Here is a 24460-nt window from a genome sequence, read left to right on the forward strand (position 1 = left end):
TTAAAATGTTAAAATATATACGGTATAATTGAATATGCATTTTAAAATGTTTAAGTCCTACTTTTAATTTTCATCAAAATGTAGGATTCTTATTCATATTGGTACCAACATTCCCAGTTCATAATGTGTCCCTTTTGAATAAGTCATCGTCCTCGTCTGAAGTACATACCCAGGAAACACAAAACACATTGCTGAATGGCGAAGAGAATTGCACCTACGGTTGGTGTAATGCTGTTTGGTGTATTGTCCCTTGTAGTTTTTGCAGGTGGAGTTGTCGCCCTTACACACTCCACACGCGTCCGGCACGGCCGTAGAACCCAACACTCGGTCGCACCCGACTCTCTGTGAATCATGACATCATTGATTCCCCGATTCTATCTCCAAGCACGACCCACCGAAACCTTCTCACCTCACAAAGGCCGTCGACGCAGACGTTGGAACTGTCCTGCGAGCAAAGAGTCCCGTCTTTGACTTTGCTGGCGAGGGCGAAGAAGAAATCGTAGCCTTCGGCGAAACAGTAGAGTTTACACACATCTTGATCTGGAATGAAATGAAGAAGTTAGATTTGATTTTTAATGACTTGACGACTTGTCTCACCGTCCACCCGCGTGTACGGCCTCCAGGTGTAGTGCCAGCCTCGGAACTGTTTGCTGTTGTACTCGGCGCACTGCTGAGCTCGGTAGTCGATGCTGTTGGACGGACAACTGTCGGTGTTGCACAGTTTGTACGACCTGGACGATCCTTCGCAGTATTTTCCACCGTACGTAGGTCTGCACGGACGACACATTGTTGGAGTTTAGACTCAGATTTTGTCCTCATAACTGTACTTTTTAAACATGGCTGCTGCTTAAACGTCTTCCAAAACACTAAGAAAATAAATAAAATGTAATTTTAAATAATAAAATTACTTTTTCCCATAGTAATATACTTTGACTGCCTGACAATTCTGTCAGTATCAGACAACATAACTCAGATGGTAAAGTGGTAAACTTATGGTGAGCGGGTGTGCTGCGTCGCAGCCTACTCCCATCAATATGTGAATAGTTAGAACGAGAACATTGTGAAAAAGTGTCTTTAAAATGCAATAAATGTCAATTATTTGGGGCTAAATTGTGAGTAAATAGTGTGTATGAGGTGGTCCCGAGAGCTGTGAATCACTACTATGACTTTATTTTGGAATAAATATTGAATATCTATATTACAGACAACATAAATTATTAGGGTACATAAAAAAAAAAAGACAAACAAAGTGAGGCTCTGAAATCTACCTTTACCTGTTTTATGGTACAAAGTATTGCTACACACAAGGTGACCCAAAGGCCAAAATATAAATGTGTTTTTTGTATCCTTTTTGTCCAGAAATACATATGCAGTGGTGGAGTGATAGTATTATATTATATCACATGATAAAGTTATGTTGAACAAAAATACATAGATAATATAAAAAATATATTGCAACACTAATAGACTCAGGGACTCATTCATTACTCGTGCTTTTATTTTTTTCACCCAATTTCCTGGACGAGATCTCTAGAGTGATTAATAAAGTTAACCTATGTATAGATAATAAATATAGAGAAAGAAATAAACAACTGTTACAAGTATTTCTTTTTGGGGCCTTCGGGTCACTTTGACCCTGAGATAACAAAAGGGTTAAAGGACCCATGCTGTCACCTACGAGTAGAAATATATTTGAAAGGATAACATCTGTTAAAAGGAGTGTTTTAAATGACATAATTTAAGATTTGTAATTTAAGTAATTTTTACAACGGCTAACGAAGGTGGATATGGTGACTTTCAACCACATCTAGAAACATTAACAGTTCAATTCTATATTTAAAATGGAATTTCACAGGTGACATTTTCCACCCTATTTAAACGTATTTATCTTTATTTATCTCCATTAAAAACATGCTTCATTAGTTTGTTTTATATTTCTAAAGGTAGAAAAAGCAAAGTGTAACTGGCAGTGGTCTTGTAAAAGTTCAACCCCCATGCTCAGCCACTTCCCCTCACCCCCCTGTCTCCCCCTGTCACTCGCCATGACATAAACCACCACTGGTCAAATTCTTGCGGGGACATGATAAAAAAGGTGTTTGGTAACAGACCACACGGACCGTCCGGGAAGGAAAATAATCCTGAGTGACTGATGAGAAAGCAACAGATAAGTGATGAAGGGACAATAGGGTAGACCTGGGATTCTGTGAAACTGGAACTACTTTTGCAGAGAAAAAAATACCTTTAATTTCAAATATCAAGGGACTAAAATTAACTTTAAGAAAACGCTAAAATGTGAAATTGAAAAAAAGTAATTATTCTGAAAATATTAAAGATTAATAGTATAACTTAATTGGAATAGAAAAATTGAATGAAAATAGTAATAATATATTTTTAAAAATTGAATACGTGTACTTTTAAGAATAATTATTATGTATTTTAAACGTGTTTTAGCTCAGCTCTTTCTTCACCACAAAAGACCACAGTGGAAATGATCCAAGAAGAAAAAAAACAAGTCAGTGAAACAAAAAAAGGGCTTTAAAAAAAATAAATTAGAAAATGCTTTTTAAATCGTTTTGAATGTTGAAAATTAATTAAATAAAAATTGATATATTTAAGAAATAATAATAAATCAGTAAAAGTAAAATGCGGTGAAATAAATATAAAAAAAGTTTCTATTTTTATATGTTCATAATCCTTAGGTGACGGCAGCACTTGAAAGCATCATTATTTCCATTTAAAAGCTTCATAGTAAACAGATTTTCACCAACAAAATAAATCTTTTTTCATCAAAGAACAAGACAGAAAAATGTTTGGTTGACCATCAAGGCGAAACAAGCTAATGACGCATCTATCAAACTCTGGAATAACATCAAAATAGATATTTTTCTTCGTCAAAAATCAAAATATTTTGAATTTTTTTTTTTTTTTTTTAAATAGATTTGCTTACACATCAAATAACATCCTTGGTGATGGTTAATATATCAGCATTTGTCTTTAACTAAGGGTCTTTTTACAATTAATTAATCATTTTGATAATAAAAAAAGAGTTTCTACCTGGGGTTATTACACTGTCGGTCACGATACGTGACCCCGCTCTCGCAGCTCCTCGAGCACGTGGACCAGGACGACCACTCCGACCAGTGACCGTTCTGAGGCCTCGGGCCCTCGTCGCCTTGTTTCACGCACTGGCCCCTGCGACACCACTAAAGTCGGCGGACGTAAGAGAAAAGAGGCAAACATTGAGACGCAGGCAAGAAGAATGCAAAAAAACATTGGCGTCATAAAAACGTCAGAAACATGCAGACGTTCCAACAGAGCCGACCCTCGATCTTCTTTACGATGACTGTCTGTCAAAGCATAGGAGGCGTCCGTAAAATATGGCTTTGAGGTTTAACTGCTGTCAAGAAAGGTCTAAGTCCTGCTCCGGCTACAATCTATCTGTGAAAAATAGTTTCTGCTGCTCTTTACGTTGAGTTGTCATCGTCCTGAAAATGTAGTAAATCTCATGTAGAACACGAATGCTGAAAGGCTCATCTCACGGCTGACCGGGGAATTCAAATAATATCTCTGGCTTCCTGACGTCGGATTAAAATGAAACTTATGTTAACCTTCATATTGAAAAAATGTGATTAATTCTGTATTGTATTGTTTCTTTTATCAGTTTACCTTTCTTTTAAATCTTTTATATTATTATTACTATTATTATTTTTTTTTTGTGTGTTGGTTTTCTTATGCTTCAGTTGTTGGTGTGAAAATAATGGTCAGTCAAACCCTAAAGTGGACTTTGATTGGTCAGGTAACATAGAGTACTTGTTTTATTGATGCGTTAACTTACAGCACTTTTTATAAACCTGATGTTTTATTTGTATTTTCCAATGATTGTTTGCCAAACTAAATCACACAGGAGGTCGAAATCCTTCAGTCATCCTCTGTCTTTGTGTTGTTTCCTTTGATCTATGCTCTTTATATTTGCACTTCGTCATCTCTTTGCACTTTGTACTTTTTATTTGCACTTTGTTTTTTTTCTTGCTTTTTGAAACTTCTGTACCTCAAATATAACACATTTTATTAAAATAAAAGACTGAAAATATTCAACTGTGCAGGCAACACTTGGGAGTACTATCAAATATATTGACATGTCTTATGATTTATTTTGACGCACTTCCTGTTTGTCCTACTTATTTTAGTTTTGTTCAGAACCTCCACGCCTGTTGCTACAACACCTGCAGCTCTTCAGCAATCAATCTATCCACCCCTTTCCCAGCAACAGGCGCCAGATTAAATTCCTCGCTACATGGTATGTCACGTCTGTATTCTCCTGTTTGCCTTTCTGGATTTGTTCTTTTTGTCATTCTTAGTTCGCCTAGTGCCTGCTTTTCGTTGTTTTTATTAGCGTGTTTTTTATTTTCTTTGTTTTTCAGTCTTTCTTAGTTTGTTCTCTGCCCAATTTGTGGTGCACTTTGCGTTATCTTGGACTGAGATTTGGACACTGACGGTTTTGGAAAATTCTTCACGGAGCTCTCATTTAGTTGGTTTTAGTGGTTCTCTGAATAAATGTGATTAAACTCAGATGATTCCACTCCACATTTGGGTTCGCCTCATTCCCAGACCTCACATACGGGAGATAATACATAACGAAAAGTTAGTTAAATACAATCAATCACCTAATAATAACACACTTAATGTTATATATTAATCTTTCGTTTTTGCCACAATTACACATTTAAATGAAGGAGAAAATCATACATTTTAGGTGAGATTTAAAAGCAATTCTTCAGATCATTTTATTAGGTTATTACTAATATTTTTATTATTTTATCTTTTAACAGCAGAATATTCTAATATCTTAAATTAATTGTAACACAACACCAAAACTATGGGTCGTCATGTGAGTAAAGTGTCATAGAAAGTGCTTTACAATCCTGCTTGCACGATGGGGGAAAAAAAAAGCGGAATAAAATATTATAAAAGCATCAAAGGTCAAATTGTACTTTATAGCAACACATAGATCCTGTGCATCCGAGAACAAAAGACAACTCTGGCATAGAGAGTGCAGCAGATGTACGGTTCAGGACGGCCAACTGGATCAGTTACTCATAAATATAACTACTCTTGGACGTCTACAAACTACAAATAATTTACTTTTCCACTATTTATTCATCCACCGTCATCTTTCGTGGTCTTGACCGTCAATTCAAGTCTAATTTAATGTTCACTTAATAAGTTGCATTTCCAAACGTCTGCTGCTGAAATCAAACCTCTTTGAACAAACGTCCAGTTTGGAAGTTTGGATCGATTGTGTTTGATTGGTCTATTTGCAACGAGATGAAATTCAAGGATCCTAAATTGTGTTGTTCTGCAAGTGTTTTTGGTCTCTTTGTGACTCACACAAAAAGTGTTTAATTGACCCATTATCGGTATTTTTATCCGTCTGTAAACTTTCTTTCAACTAGCATGTTTGTGGCAGCTCCGTGCAAATGTCGTACAGATGTAGCGTCATCTGGGGTTTGCTTGTAAGAACGACATGTCGGGTGGACAGACCATTCCTGGACAGAACTATTAGAGGAACCATCAGCTTTTATCACTTAGGATGTTAGTCTACTGCTGCGTTTTGTCTATTTCATGAGCTCTTCAGTCAAAAATTCTTTATGATTTAAACTTTTTTTTGGTTATTTTTGCTAACATTCCATGTCCGAGAAGTAACATAGAATTAGCACCAAACATTTTCTTTCAAAAAATGTTTTTTGTTGTTGTTTATTTATGCTTTGTTTGTTCCTACCGTTCCTCTATAAAACATTTTGTCGTGACAGACACAGACCTGGAACTTATCTAGAAATCACCTGCTTATAAGCCTCACAGTTCCAGCATTGTGTGTTTGATAAAGAAGCAACAATAAAAAATGTAACATTGACATCATCGAACAAAAAGAAAAAGAAAATAATCAAGGAAATTTAGCAAGAATGTTGGGAAGAAGAAAGGACTAGTAGATGACTGTACAGAATTAAAAAAAAAACAAATTGGACAAGAACTCGAATGGAAGAAACAATAGTATCAAGGTCGAGAATTGGACACAGATTTGAACAGAACACTTTTCTAAAAAGAAGAAGCACAGATCAGGAAATTGTGACAAACCACAAACAGCTACATCGAATAAAAGAATAATTTGTGGAAGTTTAAGATGAATTTGAATTTAAAAGTCTTAAAAAAAAAGAATTAAGAGGTTATAGAAATTGTATTAAGTTATAAGAACAAGTTACTAAATGTAATTCCAATCTACACTCCATACCAGTAGGTGGCAGTAATGCACCTTTACGTTGTTTGCCAACCGTCATAAAATAAGAACAAGAAGTGTCTGATCATCTTCTCTGCTTGTAAAGTTTACGCCTTCGTTTACTATTTTAATTCCTGGTCCTTAAACTCATAGGGTGTGTTTTCGTTCCTCGCGCACTTTAGGTTTTCTTTTCTAATGTTTTACATTTTTGCGCGCTTGTGTTGACCGCTACGTTTATCTTGGTCTGCGCTTTATTTCCTATCCGGGTGTTTTATTTTTTATATGTTTTATCTGTTACAGGTTTTGTTTGTGCGTTTCTCTCGGCTCTGGTGACGCCCTTAGTTCTTCTTCTTTGTTTAACTAGGAATTGTTAAAACCTAATTTTGTGTTGTCGAGTCTCTCTGTTCTACGGGCACAATACGTTCTTGGGTATAACTACGTCTGGTTCCCCAACCCAGAAATCATTTTTTTAACCAAACTTTTTACACTTGTATTATTTAAACGATGCTATTATACATAAAAAGAATACTTTCTTATAAAAGGATCACGAGTTATGACTATGCCTGTGCAATAAGAATCTTTAGGCGACGTCACAGACCAAAGATGACACTAGTCAAATCCTTGAAAGGAGCCAAGGTCTCAAACCACTACCTTTGATCTGATTGCTTAGCTTTACCTTAAGCGTAACTTTCAAGCAGAATTGTGTTCATGCTAGCTAGGCTAGCTGATAATGGTGTTCTGTAACACCAGCCTTCGTACAATTTAAAGATTAGAATCTAAATGTTGAATAAAACAACATAATGCAGAAAAATGGTTTCATGTCTTGAATTAACTGCATAGTTTTTTTTGGCATGGTAAAGATTATTCGATCTACAATAACAATTGGGTTACGAGAATAAAATTAATTTTGTGTCTTCCATAATTAAAATATCTTGAAAAAAATTGCTTTTCCTCTTTTCTTTTTTTTTCCAGGGTGTCCCCTGCCTCTCGCCCTATGATACTGGGATAGGTTCCAGTCTCCCCGCGGCATAAAGCGGTAGAAAATGAGGGAATGAATGAAAGTGGAAATTTCCCTTTTTTAATCCAATAGTGATTCATTTTATGAATTTTACATTTAGTTTAAGTGGAGGTTTTCTGACTCTTTCTGGGTTCTTGTAGATCATAGCTGTCAAACTCTATCAAGCAAAGACCAAACGTCTTAACACAACAAGCCAGGGGCCAAATGAGGTTTATCTCCTGAGGGATCAATAAAGTTCTACCTTACCTTACCTTATCAGAATGCCCTTTTCGGTCTCTAACTGAACTATCAATTGCTAATTTTCAGCATACAGCTTCTCTGTTTAGGGTAGAAAGCGTCCATCGATCCATACTCAGTTTTGTGGGCGTTTTAGTGACAATTTAGTGTACATGGAGCACTATGTTTCACATACTAAGAATTGAGATGATTTTAGACACAACTCGGGTTTGGCTGTTTGCTCCGAGAACTTGATTTTTGGTTTGCGACTTACCTTTTTGGATTCGATTTATTAAAGACAGTGTCTATTGGACGTCCACTACGTCATTCCACTACATGCGGACCACATTAAAAGACTTGGTGGGCTGGATTTGCCCCCCCACCCATCATGCTTGATTTGACACCTATGCCATAGATCATAGTAACACCAAAAAAAATCCAATTTCCAGATATAAATGAGAAAAAGGTTTCATCTTAAATGCAACACGAGATGACTTTTTTTTTTGGTGAAATCTAGAACTCACTTAAAGCAACATTATGTCATGATCTGTTTCCTGGCACAACCATTGAAGTGGATTTGTGCATGTCAGGATGACATCAGATATTTTCAACAAGGCTTCTATTGCCTTGGAATTGTTTGAAAAAAAAAAAAAAAAGCCCCCAAAAAGTGCACACATGGAGTTTAACTCCCTGATGAATCAGTGTTGATAATGGGGCACATGCACAGCTGTTCTCGTTCTCACTGTGGAAACGCAGACTCTCAAATAAAGCTGTGGTTTTTGTCTTAAAGCTGGAGCAGCTGATTAACCCTGTGTCCTGCAGACCCGTGCCATGAATTCCTCTGCGAGCCGGTCATTGTTTGCCTTCAAGTAATTGTGCTTTCGGAGGGCAAGGGCGAGATTAAACCTTCAATATGTCGGCAAGAAAATCTCAATGAGGCTCGAGAGAAACGTCTTACATAAAATCGGGGGAACAAAACAAAAAAAAGCAGCACACAATGCTTGGCAAATTACCCAAAAGGCCTGTGTGGGTTTTTTTTTTTGTCCAATTTCAGAAACAAACAAATCAAAACAGGTTCCCTGTGGAGATTCGAATGGTGAAAAAAAGAACCTGGAATATCATCATAACGGAAGAGTTCATCGACTCAAATGAACCTCCATCACTTCCAGGCTGCTCATGTTGCCTTCAAGTGGTCGCTCTGGGACGGCAGTTAAAGAAAATGCACTTGGAAGTTACTTTAGCGACGGTTTTGGCCAAAACGTTTGGGGGGAAGTATCAGCTATAAAAGTAACACACTATAAAAAAAAAGGAGGCATTTGTGTAGCATCTGTCTTCAGGCACGATTGTTTCAGTTTGATTCTCTGTTGTCCCGAAGGAATGTTGGGTCGACCTAATTGAACTGCTGGTTGGTTTCGGTCTGTTAAGAGTTAGTTATGTCACTGTGTGTACATTAAATCACGCTGTTTGACCTCTTTTGACCCAGATTAGCCTGCTTGTACAATCCTAATGCTAAAGACATCCCAGTGTTTCCTTAAAATATCCTTATTTCTATATTAAAAACTACATGTTATTTATTTAATTAGAGATTTAAAGAGTTGAGATTCTTATATTTAAAATGTACAAGGTAAAAACAAGTGCTACAGGTTGGAAAATTCCAATTAATTACAACTAGCATTGCTATCGACTAGCTAAGCTAGCATGAGTAGTGTTTGCCATGAAATACATTTAAGCCTAAAGGACTCTTTCTAACTAACACATAGAGCAAATAAATAATATCTAATGGCCTCCTGCAAGAGTTTCTCCTAAAGAAACAGTGTCTTTGTATTAGCCAGAATGTGAAAAATGTACAAAGGAATGTATGTAAAGCAGCAGGATGGGCAAGAATCATGTTTTTTTTTCTTAAATATATTCTTCTGTCGACAGTGAAATGTATTAATGGAATTCAGGCACATTTTGTTTTAAAAAAAAGGGATGTTTATGAATGAATATGCTAGGCGCTAATGCTAAACAGGCAGAACATGGGGAAATTGAACATGCTCTTGGTAGGGTTTGACTGATGTCACCTAAAGAGACAGTGTCTTTGTATTAGCCAAGAATGTGTCAAGAGTTGAATTTACTGATGACGATCCGTTTGAAATAACATGCGAAATGCTAATGCTAGGTGGGACCTTCTCAACACGGGGATATAAGTCAGTGATGTCAACCTAAAGAGACCGTGTCTTTGTATAAGCTAGAATGTGTACAGTGGTTTTATGTAAAACCGCATGATGGGAAGGAAATCTTAATTAAAAAAAATATTATTAGTATTTTTTAAGAGTTTAATTATTGATGGAATTCAGGACCGTTCTGTTCAAAGAAGGAAGTTTCTAAATTAATATGCTGGACCTTCTGGAAATTCAAAGAAAAGATTACAAATAAAGGGTTTATTCATCTCTAAAAATGTTATTAAAATGGATCAAAAAGGCTAAAAATGACTTATTATGATCGCTTTAGTACTGATGCTAAAACTGGAATCTCATGACGGTCGTGTGACACACACTTTAAGATGATTCATACAGTCGTCACACAATAAAAAACTCATGATGGCATCATTACCATCTCTGGTCCGCAGGCCGAGCCTTCAGCCGCTGGCATGAACTTGGTCTCACACTTCCTTCCAGCGCGATGGCACCAGAGAGCCTTGCATATATCCTGAGAGTGGGAAGAGAAAACACTTTCAAAATCCAGTTTTTTATTCAACGCACATGACACATCCAGACAAATGACCAAACATGTGCATTATCACTTAAAAGGTCCCGCGGAATTCTCATGATGTCATAGGTGTTTCTCAGCACCTTTCAAAAAAAAGTGACAGTATTGGATGTGACGACCAGGTGCTTTCCCCGACGGTTGCCGGGGGAAACGTGGCGAGCTACTTCCTAACATGTCCGCCCCATTACTATCTTAACGACGGTATCAGATTCTGACAACTGAGTGCAGATGCTGACATGAACCTAAACCTACGGGCTGTGTTGCCAAAAGCCACCTTGGAATCAATCCAAAGACCTTTTGTCCAGCTGCTTCTTTTAAGCTTTTTTAAGTTAATAAGGCTGAGAGGGAACGGGGTCGAACATGGGACTCCTTCATGCTGAAATTTTTGCTTCAAATAGTTCAAATTCCTAAATTGAATGACGGGTCAAAGTGTCCGAGCGCGTTTAGATAAACATTTTTCCGAAAGGTATAGACAGATGCATGATTTGGAATCACTTCGAACTGTAAATACTTTAACATAAAACTCTTGTTAGGGATGTCAGACGTTAGCAGTTGAGGCGTTGACAGAAAAAAAAAAAGAAGGATTTTCAGACGATGAAATTGACTGAATCCGTCGGGATCGGCGGTCAAACAGCTTCTGGCTAAAAACAATACACACGTGTTTTTCGATGACGGGGACATCAGGGGACCGCCATTCAAAAAATGGAACGTTCCGGGTTCTGTCATCCCTCAAAATGTAGCGTCCAAATAATTTGATTGATTTTAAAAGGCTTGTGTTTTTTTTGGGGATATTCCTGTAAGCTCGCTGTAAACGATGGATGGCTAGAAGCGCTGCTAGAAGAGAAAAGTGACTCACAAGGTCTTCCATTATTTCTGAACTTCGGATATTTCAGGACACACCGAGTGTACCACGAGTGTCCTCAGGAAACGATCAATATAAAAGCTCTAGCAGTGCTGAGCTGGAACGTCATGCAAGCATGTGACCTGAGGCTACTCTCTTGTGTATATACTATTTATATATATATAGAGAGAGAGAGACCAGTGGTCTCCAACCACCTGAATGTGGATGATTTGTAGCATTATTATAACTGTCTGAATGTGTTTTAATTTGAAAAGAAAACCCAACCATATTTCAATGAAGTTACTTTAGCCTCTCACTCTTGACATGTCAAGAAGAAGAAGTTGTTTTTTTTGGTTAAGTTTACCCAAAACACAAACCTGTAAACTAGCATAAATAAGTGAAACACAAACTCTATATAGGGGACTATGGTAGAGTTTAAAAACAGTCCATTGAGCTGAGCTGAGTCAGCATTATGATGGGTTTGTATTTTCCATGAATGTCCCATGTTCCTGGGGTATTTCAGAAGCGGGGGGACACCTTGGAAAGGACACACAGCCTTTCACACACACACACACACACACACACAAACACTCGTACCCTCAGGACAAGTTGTCAATCAACCTCTTTTATGTTTTTGGACAGTGGGAGGAAACCGGAGTTCCCAAAGGGGGGCGGTTGCGCCAACCACTGCGCAGTCGTGCACCCCAAAAATGTATTTTTTTATTTGTTTCATCAAAAAAGCAAACCTACGTGACTGACTTGACGATTCAACGACTGGTATTTAAGCTATATTGTTTATCTTTTAAGATTTGTCTCTTTAGATAATATAAAGTGGTACTTTGATTTAAAAACAAAAAAAACAAACATACTTTCCGGTATAATTAAGTGGGTAACACTATGTGTAGTTCGTCAGCTAGCTTTCTTGCTTGTGAGAACTTTTTGATAACTCTTCGATATATATCGTGTTGTTGTCGTTGTGTTTAGTTGCTATACAGAGACGCGACCTCGCCTGAACCCTCCAGAATAACGTGAGCTCCCTTAAGATCCTTCAGTCATACTATCAGAACACTTCCTTTAAGAGTTCATCAGCGGCAGGAACAAAGTTCACGTCAGGTTCAGGCCCGATGGAACTAATTTATTGTCTGATTTTCAAGCGCAGGAACATAAAGGCTTCTCATGCGATGAAACCTAAACCGCAATATTAGCTTTAATGAGACTCGAACAGTCAGAGATTCCCATTGGCGGCGCTCCAGCGTATATTTAGTCATCCTTCCTCCTCAGTGTTGCTTTGCATCTGTTTGTTTTGATTAAGTGTGTATATGTAAGCAGGCGGGTCGGACGTCAAGTTAGTTCTCGTCATGTTCCTTCTTTTTTCTCTGGATATTCCGTCCAAGTAAACATTTGTCATTGTGTTTTTAAGCGTTTGGCCGCGTCACCGCCGCTGAAAGAGGTTTTGGAGAATTATAAAGCATGGCATCAGATTAGCACAAGGCTGGCTCACTTTTTTTGTCAAGATCAATTTCACCTTCTTAAAGTCGAGTGTGCAGAGCTTGGCCTTCTCCCCGAACTGCCATTTGCATTGTGTGTCGGCGTCGTACAGCTCGCCGGGAAGCTTCTCCGGGTACTGGTACTCCTTGACTCCTCGGGGTTCGTCCGATAGGCAGAGCGCCTGAGCCGAGCTGGAGAAACGACAGGAGGGTTAAAAACCGCCGACACAAATCTAGTTATCGTTGGAAGCAGCTCAACGTTAGCCTCCGCGACATGTTAGCGAGCGTTCTTTCGTGCTAGCCGCCGCTCCCACCGACACTGACAGCGATGGTCGCAGCTCATTAGTCGCTCCGACATGAGCTAATGAAATTCCCGTCTGCGTTGTTTATACGTTGGAGCGCCGACGGGGGTATCTGATGTTAACTGATATTACGCGTTCTCGTCCAGATACCCGTCACGACTCCGACACTGCAGAACAGGAAATCAAGTCCAAGGAAAATGATTATGATTGGAAAAAAAGAGAATAAAATGTCAGAATATGCTGGAAGGAGTCGAGGTGCTAGCGAGTGGTCCTAATTGATTTAGCAGGGAGATGATGTGCGTGTGTTTGTGTGTGTGTGGCTTATTAAGTCCATTGTGTCCACGGAACCCCACCGAGTTTGTGCATGACTTTTTCGTGAGCCAGCTTCTTGTGGACGCAAGTGCGTGCTAGCATGTTCCCAAACAATAGACGGTTACCGTGTTGACTGTGGTGTTTAGCAACTTAATTATATTCATTGCGCAAATTGGACATCCATCATTTTTTCCGACAGTCTGTTGAGGATTCCAACCATCCCTACGGTATCAAGTACTGTTGAGTCTGACCTAATACAGCCCACACACTAGTATATATATACATATATATATATATATATATATATATATATATATATATATATATATATATAAATATATATATATATATATATATATTGATAAATAAATATATATATTGATAAATAAATATATATATATATATATATATATATATATATAGGTCTATATGTAGCATCATAGCTTGTAGCTTGAGAAGTTGCGGTTTCAATCCAAGCTCAGATTGATATTGTGGCGTTGTGGCCCCTGAGCAAGACACTTTTCCTTGAAGGTTCCTGATGACTGGTGTGCTACGTCGCAGCCTACTCCCGTCGGTGTGTGATTGTGTGTGTGACTGGGTGAATGCATAACTTGGTGCAAATTGTTTTGGCAGCTGAAAAATGGAGAAAAAGCACTATTTAAGTACCGTATTATTTGCACTGGATTATAAGTCATTAATTTAGATAATACATTTATAAAAAAATGTATAAAATGTTGAATCTGAATATGAACAACTTTGAAGAGAAACAAAACAATTGAAATATATATTTTATGAATTGATAACTACTGGAAAGGCTTTAATGCAATGGGATTAGGAGGTGTAAGAACTGAGACAGAACATTCTGGTGGTTTAAATGCTTTAAAGTTCACCTTATAGTCCGCAAAATACAGTAAGACCCAAATAATAATAATAATAATTGTTATCATTTACAGATGTTTAACCTTTCAGGAAAATGAAAGAAATTTGACAAAATTTGACGATGACATTTTTTCGTAAATATTGAAATGTACTTCGAAACAACAAAAGCAATAATGAATCTTCACAAAATGGTTAATCGTTTTGCACAGATTCTGGATTTTTAATAACATCTATGTCTGATACTGTCTTTGCTTGCTTGTTATATTTAAAGTCTTACTTAAAACGAAGGATAAAACTTGGAAAATTGTCAGTTTTAAGGAACATTTGAACTGATTCAAATTTTCACAATATATGTTAAGGGACACAATTTTTTACAGGGTAGTTCAAGTCTGAGCATGCCACTACTGACACCATTTGTCACAGAAAAGGAGAAACCTATTGATTGTGTCCAGAAAGTAGATGTGGGGGTCGTATGGAAAACCTACAAAATTCTAAAGAATTGTAAATATTGTTAGTAATATGGGACTGTGAGTGCATGAATGGCGACCAACCGTGCACCTACTCACAGCAAGAACCCAGCTTTCACCAGTCGACTCTGCAATTTGGTAAACACTTTACGATCAGCGCGGAGTTGTGAGCGAGATTTGGCTCGGAGACCGTGACAGGAGTTTTAATATTTAAAGCTGACAGGCCTAACAAGGGTGAGATCACCCCGTCTCTAATAACTAGAGTGAAGAAATACACTGTCTGTCTCCACCACTCTGAGCGCGCGGATCTGACAGTTCAGTTAACGCAACGGTAAATTTAGTGGAGGGCACCGGCTCCGCTGGAGATCCGGTTTCAAGCGCACGCACATGCTAAGACACATAAGAAACCAGAGCCAGACACAAGGACGCTGTCTGCTACGATAGTTTTTCTGCATGGGTGAGCAGGCATGAAAAGTGAGTTATTGTACATAAACATTCCCGCTTTACGCTGCAGCGGCGAAGCGGCCGACCTGATTATGACGTCAGCGTCGGATTTAAGCGTCTCGCGCTCGTCCTTTGCGAAAATAAAGCCCCCCCCCACCCCTCCCAACATGTTCACGCGGCTACGTTTGTAACGGATATTTCTACTGCCGAAGGTTTTTTGTTTTCCAAAACACATGTTCGTAAATTAGGACCACATGTCGTGAAGTCAGCGGCGTTTTGAGAAAGATTGCAGAGACGGATGGAAAAGCTTGTCCAGTTAATATCCTAACACCAACAAATAAAAAAAAAGAGGGGGGTTCGGTTTCTTACTTCAGGAAGCGGCTGAGATACTGGCGGCTGCAGGACGACCAGGAGAAGATCCCGTCGTGGCCGGCCAGCGTCGGGGACATGATGTTGCCCTCGGACTTCTTGCAGACGTTCCCCTCGCCGTCGTGCACCATTCCGAAGCTGATGGAAGATCGGAAATGAGTGAATACGGGTTTTTTTTGAAGATTCAAATCTTGGTGACACTTACTTGTGCCCGGATTCGTGAGCGATGGTGAACGCCAGACCCAGACCGGTGTCTTCGTTGACCGTACAACTCCGGTACTTGCTGCACATTCCACTAATGGGTGCAAAACCTAGTAAAATACAATCACATGTTACCAGGTATGACTAGTTGTCCTGAACTGATAAAGATTCTCAGTCCACCCGGCAATATTGTGGTTCATCTCTTACGGTATTGCCGTATCAAGGAGTAGTTTTTTGCAGTATCCAATTTACTTACGGTGCTAATAAAGTGAACTCCCATGATGCCTTTTCTACACACCACTCTATTCATTGATGCCCTGATCGGTCGCTTCAATACTCTTTAGACCAGACCTGGGCAAAGTGCAGCCTGGGGGCCACATGCGGCCCTTTGACTGTATTTATGCGGCCCTAATAACGTCAAAGTATGATCATGTATAAATGGTTCTAATGCATTGACAAATGTATTTTTTTATGTATTATTTATTTACATTTTCCCTCCTTTCTTGTGTGTTATTTTTCAAGTATATATTAATCCCTCAAAAAATTTTTTAAGTAAGTTGAAGAAATGTTTTGTGAAAAAACTCATCTATACAAGAATAAAATTGCAGCTTATTTAGCTTAATAAATGTCTTGGCCTTATGACGAATGACCTATTTTTAGGGATTTTTTTCATCTTTCTTTTTGCTTGACGGCCCCTAACAACATTCACAAAATTGAATGTGGCCCTTGAAGAATTATTATTGCCCGCCCCTGCTTTAGACCGTACGTTTTTTGCTTTGTCAAAAGGTTATCGGCAGCTGTGATTGGTTGGCTGGGCGGCAAAGCGTCACAGGAGCTGCTCAGGTCACCGTTACTTAGAGGGTTGTCGAAAGGAATGTTTAGTTTAAAAGGTCAATTAATTGCTGCGAATTTAAACAGGTGAATAATACATTATCATTCTGTTCATTCACTTTGTTTTTTTTGTTTATATTCTGTTGAGTTTAAATTAATAAGTTAAGTATTGTTGGTTATTTAATTCATTTAGTTGGTTATCAATCTTCCTCTCTCTTTGCGCTTGATGGATCTACTGACTCCTTTAAGAAACATCTTAAGACGTTTCTATTTGTTCAGGCTTTTCCTTGATTTTCTGGAACTCCTGTTGTGTTCTCAGTTTTATCTTGATCTTTAAAATATATACTTTATTGAATATTGTTTTGATTGTTTAAGCGCTTTGTGACCCTGGTCCGGAAAAGCGCTATACAAATAAAAATTACTTACTTACTTATCTATTTTTATTTATTTTCTTGAATGTCTTATGTAATGTCATCTGTATTCATGTTTTGCATCGTGTGTCAAAGAGGACCACAATTTCGTTTATGCTGTACGTCTCAATACATGCATATTTGACAATAAAAAGAACTTCAACTAGTTTGCGGCTTTCCTTTAAATACCCAAATAAACTCAAAAAACGACCTTTCATCGCTCCCACGGTGACGCTGTCACTTTAAAAATGTCCATTAAGCTCTTCTTTGTCTACTTCCTCTCTCCGTCTGTACCTCTTCCATCTTTTCCACATGCACACAAGACTTCCCTGGCTGGGAATCAAACGAGCAGAGAATCCCCCGGAGGGTTTCCTTTTAAGTGTTTGGCCTCAATGTTCTTGAAGTGTGTTTTGTTAATTTAACGCTCCAAGTCATATAGAATGGAAAGCCCCCTAGAAACGGCACTCAGAGAGTGCAGACCTCCGCCAAGCAGACACTTGATTATAACCTGTTGCTATTTTAGCATTTTAAATTATTATTGATATTATTATTAAGGATACTTTAATGAGGGAAATTACATAGTTGGTTGAGAGTTCAAGTGTAGGAAATGGTCTAGAAAGCCGTTGTTTTGAAGGCTTGCAAGACCCAGTTAGATATAACTTGTTTCTTTACCCTTTGTGTTCAGAATATTTCAGATTTTTGATTAATTTCGTAGATAAAGTCAGCAAAAATGTCAACCAAGAAGAAAAGTCGCTAATGCTGCTTGATACCGACGATTACTGTGTATTGATTAGAACAATATTGATTATCAAGCGTGAGGAATTGAAGATCCTGACAAAGGTATTGGAGAAAATCTAACATTTTAAGCAGCAACAGGACAGGTCGCTACATACACACTGCTGTGTAATTGACCATCAGGGCCAAGAAAGATCTGACAGCTGAGACTCTTTCTAAACATCTGGTAGGAGCTTGTTTTTTCGCACCGTGTGACACCAGGAACTGGCAACTTCCCAGAGAGAGGAAGAAACAGAGATGTAAAGCAACGTTCACAGACCTGGGATGTATGTACATGTTTTATGAGTTTTGAATGTCAAATTGTTAAAAAAACATCTATTTAAATGTCATTATTTAATACTTTCCTTTTTGTAATATAATCAGATTTTCTTTTAATGAATAAGTGGAAATTGCTTTTTAGTTGCAGTTACTTCATTTACGTCATTATCAGACAGTGAGTAAAGTAAGTCTCAGTTACCAACATATACAGTAGACATTAAGTTAAACTAAATCTTAAAATATAAATGATACAGTTTATGCTTAAGTATTGTATGTGCATTCTGGTGTTACAAGGAATACGCTAAGCAATAAAATGAGTGAGTGTGTTGTGCGACTTTGGTGAGTTTGTTGTGTGATTGTGGTGAGTGTTGTGGTGAGTGTGTTGTGTGACTGTGGGGAGTGCGTTGTGTGATTGTGGTGATTGTGTTGTGTGACTGTGGGGAGTGTGGTGTAACTGTTGTGTGACTGTGGTAAGTGTGTTGTGTGACTGTGATGAGTGTGTCGTGCGACTGTTGTGAGTGTTGTGTGATTGTGGTGAATGTATTGTGTGACTGTGGTGTGTGGTGTGTGTTATGTGACTGTGGTGAGATTTTTGTGAGTGTGTTGTGTGACAGTGTTGAGTGTGTTGTGTTATTGTTGTGACTGTGTTGTGTGACTGTTGTAGGTGTGTTGTGTAACTGTGGTGAGTGAGTTGTGTAACTGTTGTGTGACTGTTGTAATAGTTGGGATAGAAAATGTTTTTTAAATAATAAAACTTGACCCAAATCTTGAGTGAAAACACATAAAAATCCACAAAGTACTAAACGACTAAATATTATTGTAGAAAGTAAAACAACTGAAAGATCCCCCTCACCGATCACTTGAGAGAGAATCTCAACCATTATATTTTTTAAGACTTAAATTTGGTCACAAGGACCAACCATTTGTAGAGTAATACACTTTAATTGTTGTTGTAAAACCCACCGAGTGTGTCGCAAGGTTCGTTCTTCCAGGAGCAGATATCCAGTCCGGTCAGGAGTATGGCGTGATCGTGACGTTGACCTTCTCGACCCCCCAGAGTGGACTGCCAGTGACAGAAGCTGTTGAGCGTGTGGTCGGCGTGATGGTTGATCACCAAACCTTCCTAAGAGGAAGAAAAAAAAAAAAAAGGGAAGTGATTAAATGTACAAAGTTATCTTGAGGCTCCTAATGTCAGAGGTTAAATTACCTTTTCATTTGTTTCAAATGTGATCTATTATCTTGTCTTTTTTTGACTCCACTATCTGGAGCAGCTTCTGCATTTTTGGGATTCCTCCCCATGTGACGACTAGATTCTCTGACGCTCACGAGTGGATGGAAACTTGAATCTAATGGCTCAACAACCTACTAAACCCCCCCTTTTTTCCCTTTGTTCACGCCGTTTTACCTTCACAAACTCTACATTTTTTTCTCTCCAAAATCTGGCTGAGATTCAAGGGAAGGCGAACCCTATAATTAGTCTTCATAAAAGTCATTATTAGTCGGGGCGACCACGGGAATCCTTCAGAGGGACTCGCCTGGAGGCAGTAAACAACAAAACAAATGACGTTTGTCTAGTTAATTTGGGGTTGAGGACCCCTCAGGGTTACTCACCTGCTCCTCATCTAGAAGCACGAGGCCCACGATGACTATGTTGATACTTCCTCCGATGGTGCCGTCTTTGAAGAGGCTGGAAACCTAAGAAAAATTAAGAACAACTAGCTTAGCTTCGCAAGAGATGGAACCGTACCACCCCATAAATAACAATAACTGTTGAATTTCATGAATTGTTTATTCAGTTTTTTGCCAAAACATTCTATTTTTGTCACTTTTACAAAACACAATAAGATATATGCTTCTTTAATGTTGCATTGCATCTTTTATCTCTTGCTATAGAGATGTCAAGCTAATAGGCATTAGCTTAAAAATGAGCTAATAGTAATTGGAAAAAGAAGCTTAGTTTAAAACTACAAGCAAGTAGCGGTTAGCTTGGACAAATAAAGAAGCTAGTAGTCATTAGCTTGAAAAAAAAAAAGCCAATAGTCATTTATTTTAAAAAGAAATAGGCTAATAGGCATTAGTTTGAAACTACAAGCTATTAGTTATTAGCTTAAAAAAAGAAAGAAGCTAATGTGCATTAGCTTGAAAAAAGAAGCTAACAGCAATTTGCTTGCAACTACTAGCTAATAGTCGTTAGCTAAAAAATAGAAGTTAATGGGCAATAGCTTAAAAAAAGGAGCTTATAGTCATTAGCTTGGAAAAGGAAGCTAGTAAGCTTTAGCTTGGAACTATAAGCTAATACCCAAAAGGTTAAGAAGACAGGCTACTAGAAATTCTGCTAGTTTGGGATTATAGCGTGTCGTCTGAACATCTAAATAGTCACTAAACAAATGTTATATAGGTTTTTTTTGCTAACTTGGCAAATAACTTTTTTCAATTATTATGTTAAATGAAGGTCAATTTCAAACTGTTTGCTATACCTGCTAGCTTAGCTACTGAATAACAGAGCTCAAGCATTTCTGAAAGGAATGTTCACTTTTATTACTGTATATTTTAAAGATAGGTGTATCAATTCTTTACATTTCTAGATGAATACAAAAATTATTTCTTAAATTAATTTGAGATATTTTTATTACAGAAAAACATTGAACATTTACAAATGAATCCGTGCATTTTGTCACAAATAAATGTTTTTGCAGATGATATTCATACGCGCTCCAGTCCTCATGTGGCCCTGGAACACTGGGATTAAGTTACGACGGAGCCCGACCTTGAGCTGCAGATCCCATGTTGTCTTAAGAATACCACATAATTCTATATAATGCTGTAAATCTATTTACTTCACACACAGACTTCTATTCTCCAAAGGCAGACGATAAACCCTTGATTCCATATTTGTGCATCGTTTTTCCACTCTGACTCACGAGCAGACAATGCGGTTGGTAAACGGATTGAAGCTCAAATGATGATGGGAGTTTAAAACCAGCTCCAGTGGCATCAGCTGGAAGCGAAGCCTCAGACGTTCATGCTGAATCACAGCCACATAAAAGGAAAACGATTACACAGATTTCCATTGTCGGGGTAAAACACCATCAACACTGGATTCCATTATCTCTGCAATTTCTGACTAAAGCTGATTTGATTTTCAGCAAATTATTTAGAGCCCACGGGCGATGGAATGTGGGGTTTGTGCGGAGAGTTTTTTCTTTTTTTTTTCCTCCCTGAAACCTCATACTGTATTTTGGTGACTGCGTTGAGACAAGCCGTGACTAGGTTTCAACCAGAGGAGCGATGTTTTCAAAATAGAAGGATTATCTTTGGATTTGTCAGTCAGTCATTAAGTAGCAGAATGAGCGTGACCGCGTTTGCTTTCAGATCAGCTGAAAGGACGGCGAGACGGTGTCGTCCTGTGAGGATGATCTCACTGGGATATCACGTTCACCCATGTTCTTAGAGGGAGGGTCCGGTTTAAAGTCCGGTTCGAATAGTCCGAATACATGGTTGTCCTCGCCGGTGTATTGTTGCAGCGTCGAGATGGTTGTTCAATATCATTTTAAAAAATGCATGATCATATTTGACAGATTGATTTACGACTTTACCTCAAACCACCTTTGGGAACGACAACAAACAAAATAATGAGTTGAAATGAAATACCTCCGGCAACAAGCCAACAGACACAAGAAACGGTTATCGTGCCAATTAAACATATAAAAGGGATATTTTATGACCTCATTCACGAATCAAGGTCGACTCGACAGCCTCCAAAATATGCTATTTTTGTGCTGAAGCTGTCAACGTTCCAAACGTTTGTAGATGTTTGAGATGTTGCATCACAACTTTCGTCTCTTGATAAAAGGTATTAGCCAATATAGATACAAGCTACTAGTCATTAGCTTGATAGGACAAGCTAATGGTTAATAGTTTGAAAAGAGAAGTTAATGTCCAATAGTTTGAGAAAACATGCTAATAGTGAATAAGTTGAGAAAAGAAGCTAATGGTCAATAGCTTGAGAAGGTATGCTAATAGTAAATAGCTTGAGAAAAGAAGATAATGGTCAATAGCTTTAGAGGACAAGCTAATGGTCTATAGCTTAAAAGTATAAGTTAATGGTCAATAGCTTTAAAGTATAAGCTAATGGTCAATAGCTTTAGAGCAAGCTTATGGCCAATAGCTCAAGAAGACAAGACAATAGTCTATAGCTTCAGGAGAAGCTAATGGTCAAAAGCTTGAGAAGACAAGCTAATAGAGAATAACTTGAAGACAAGCTAATGGTGAATAGCGTCAGAAGACAAGCTAATTCTACATAGCTTGAAGACAAGCTAACAGTCAATAGCTTTGGTAGACAAGCCAAAGGTTGTTAGCTTTAGAAGATAAGGTCATGGTTGTTAGCTTGAGAAGACAAGCTAATCATAAAGTAAACAGCTTGAAACTATCGTAAGTAGTCGTGTTACAGCTGCTAGCTCGGGAAGTTAGCTTGTCTTATTAAGAGCTACATACCCACTTCACAAATCTGATTTTTTTTGTATTTGTTATGATTTTGAAGTGTTTTACCAACTAAGAACTTGCTTACCATGTTGAGTACCGTCAGAACATACGTGGTGATGTTCTCATGGCCGTGGTTGTCCATCATCTTCCTGTCCACGACCACCAGAGTCTCCACATTCAGGTTTTGATTCGACTGATACTTCGACAGCGCCGCCCTCTTGTTCCTCGGCACGTACTTGTACTCATCCGATAGGATGAAGACGTCGTCCTCCGGGGGTTTTGGCATATCTGGAAATGTTAGACACACGTATAAAAAAGATAAATCTAGCATTATTAGCATAAGAGATACTTCCTTTCAAAACATCTGTGCTAGCGGTTTTAGCCTCACAGTGGATCACTTTTGCCAGGCGCTCTGGCAAATAACTGACAACCACTTTACATGATTAACTATCATAACCTGATGTAATGGACAAGCATTACAAGCACAGCCGCTTGACCGTTGTTGCCTCTGGCACTCCTGGTGTTATGCTAACATTTAGCGGTGTAAAGCTATCGTGGTACATGTTCTCTAAACACCCCTACAGGCGAACCAATGATTTATATGTTTAGAAGGGATAAGTGTTCCCGGTATACTTCAGGGGTCAAGGTTTCTGTGAATTTGTAAACTTTCAGGTGATCTATACTTTTTCTTTTAAACCAAAATATGACACAGATGGTCCCAGATGTAATCTTGTGAGAATGCAAACATGGACGTGTTTTCGGTTCGGGTCAGGCAGCTGGGGTTCCACGAGGTATTTTCGGCAGGTACCGTGTTTTTAAAAAACCCAACGCTCTCTTTAAGGCGACCTCCCGTGACCTCCCGGGACGTGTTAACTGATCTGGAGGTAATATCTTGAGAGCAAACATTTGTCACGGGGGGTTAAGTTGATCTCAAATATTTCCCCAAAACTTCTCACAGTTCCCATCGCCCGGGAACGTTACACGCGAGCGTCCGGGCCGGGCATGTTGAACCACACAGCTGTTGTCATGTGAAACTGGAATCCAGATCAGTGATGAACGTCTTTCAAACAGAATCAATCAAACGTAGCAGCGGGAAATTCTAGAAGGCTGTCGAACAAGCACGTACTTTTTGATTCTTTTAATTTATTTTTGGGATTAAACCCTAATCAAAGGCGAAAGGGCCGCCATTTTCAATAACTTTTATTTGTGCTTAATTCAAAATAAATCAATGGGGAATTCATTTAAATGTCGGTCACCAAAGATATGTTTATTTTGCATAAAAGCATGACTTTTTAAGATATTTTTTGTTTCAATGTTGATCACCTTTTGAATTAAAAAAGGTTATTATGAATTTATCGCTATATAGCTAGCAAAAATGTGTAGAAGTCAATTTAAATGGCCCTCGTGCGGAAGTTAATACAGATTAATGTTAACATTGACATAATAACCTATAAAAATGCTAGTGTTTAAAATAATCTGAGAAGTACAGATGGCTGATGTCGGCGATAATAAGGAAATTAACAAAAAACCCATACATTTATTCTAGATTTAGCATAATTTCACCACTGATTTAGCCCAAAATTAAGATTCTAGTTTTTCATGTGAATTGAGTTTGACTACACTGGGATAGAGATTTGAAAACTTGGTGGTGTCACTAGTTGTGTGAATTGGCAAGAATCAGGCGATATGAGATAAGTATCAAGATATAAGGGGAACAATACGATATATTTTGATTTAAGTGATGCACGATCAAAGATATATTTGTAGTATTGTTAAATATGTCCAAACATCAGCTTTAAGCTGCTGGTGTTCACTGTATCCTCTTGTCCTCAGTTAGTACTGCGCGATCCCGCTAGAGCTATCAGCATTTTGATGATGGACTTTTCTTTTTTTTAAATTGATTTGGTTTTATTGATTGATTTATTCTTATGATTATTATGTATTTATTGTGTTAAAGTGAAATGTGTTCTTTGGCAGAGGTATGCCCTGTCTCGGTGCTAGCTTAACTTTGGTTTCCTGTGTGATCCGGTGGTTCATCCTCATTGACTTCATCATTGTGAGAAAGACCGTTTAACCCTAAACTATTTAGAACTCTTGGGTAGCGGGTAAAACAAATACTGTCTTGA

The 24460-nt window shown here is 38.2% G+C and overlaps 1 protein-coding gene across 1 annotated transcript in view; it reads right to left on the minus strand.

The window, feature by feature from the left end:
- Positions 1–24460, minus strand: part of adamts16 (ADAM metallopeptidase with thrombospondin type 1 motif, 16) — a 58220-nt gene that overhangs the window by 15047 nt on the left and 18713 nt on the right. The window contains exons 5-15 of the mRNA XM_087813280.1: positions 22420–22622; positions 19464–19547; positions 18816–18975; positions 15563–15668; positions 15358–15495; positions 12623–12776; positions 10101–10196; positions 3055–3203; positions 598–770; positions 410–540; positions 219–342 (exon numbers count right to left, since the gene is read on the minus strand). Of these exons, the coding sequence (XP_087669406.1) occupies positions 219–342; positions 410–540; positions 598–770; positions 3055–3203; positions 10101–10196; positions 12623–12776; positions 15358–15495; positions 15563–15668; positions 18816–18975; positions 19464–19547; positions 22420–22622 (1518 nt within the window). The remainder of the gene's footprint in view (positions 1–218; positions 343–409; positions 541–597; positions 771–3054; positions 3204–10100; positions 10197–12622; positions 12777–15357; positions 15496–15562; positions 15669–18815; positions 18976–19463; positions 19548–22419; positions 22623–24460) is intronic.

Source organism: Callionymus lyra, chromosome 17 (genome assembly GCF_982586985.1).
Source record: "Callionymus lyra chromosome 17, fCalLyr1.hap1.1, whole genome shotgun sequence".
Taxonomy (NCBI): domain Eukaryota; kingdom Metazoa; phylum Chordata; class Actinopteri; order Syngnathiformes; family Callionymidae; genus Callionymus; species Callionymus lyra.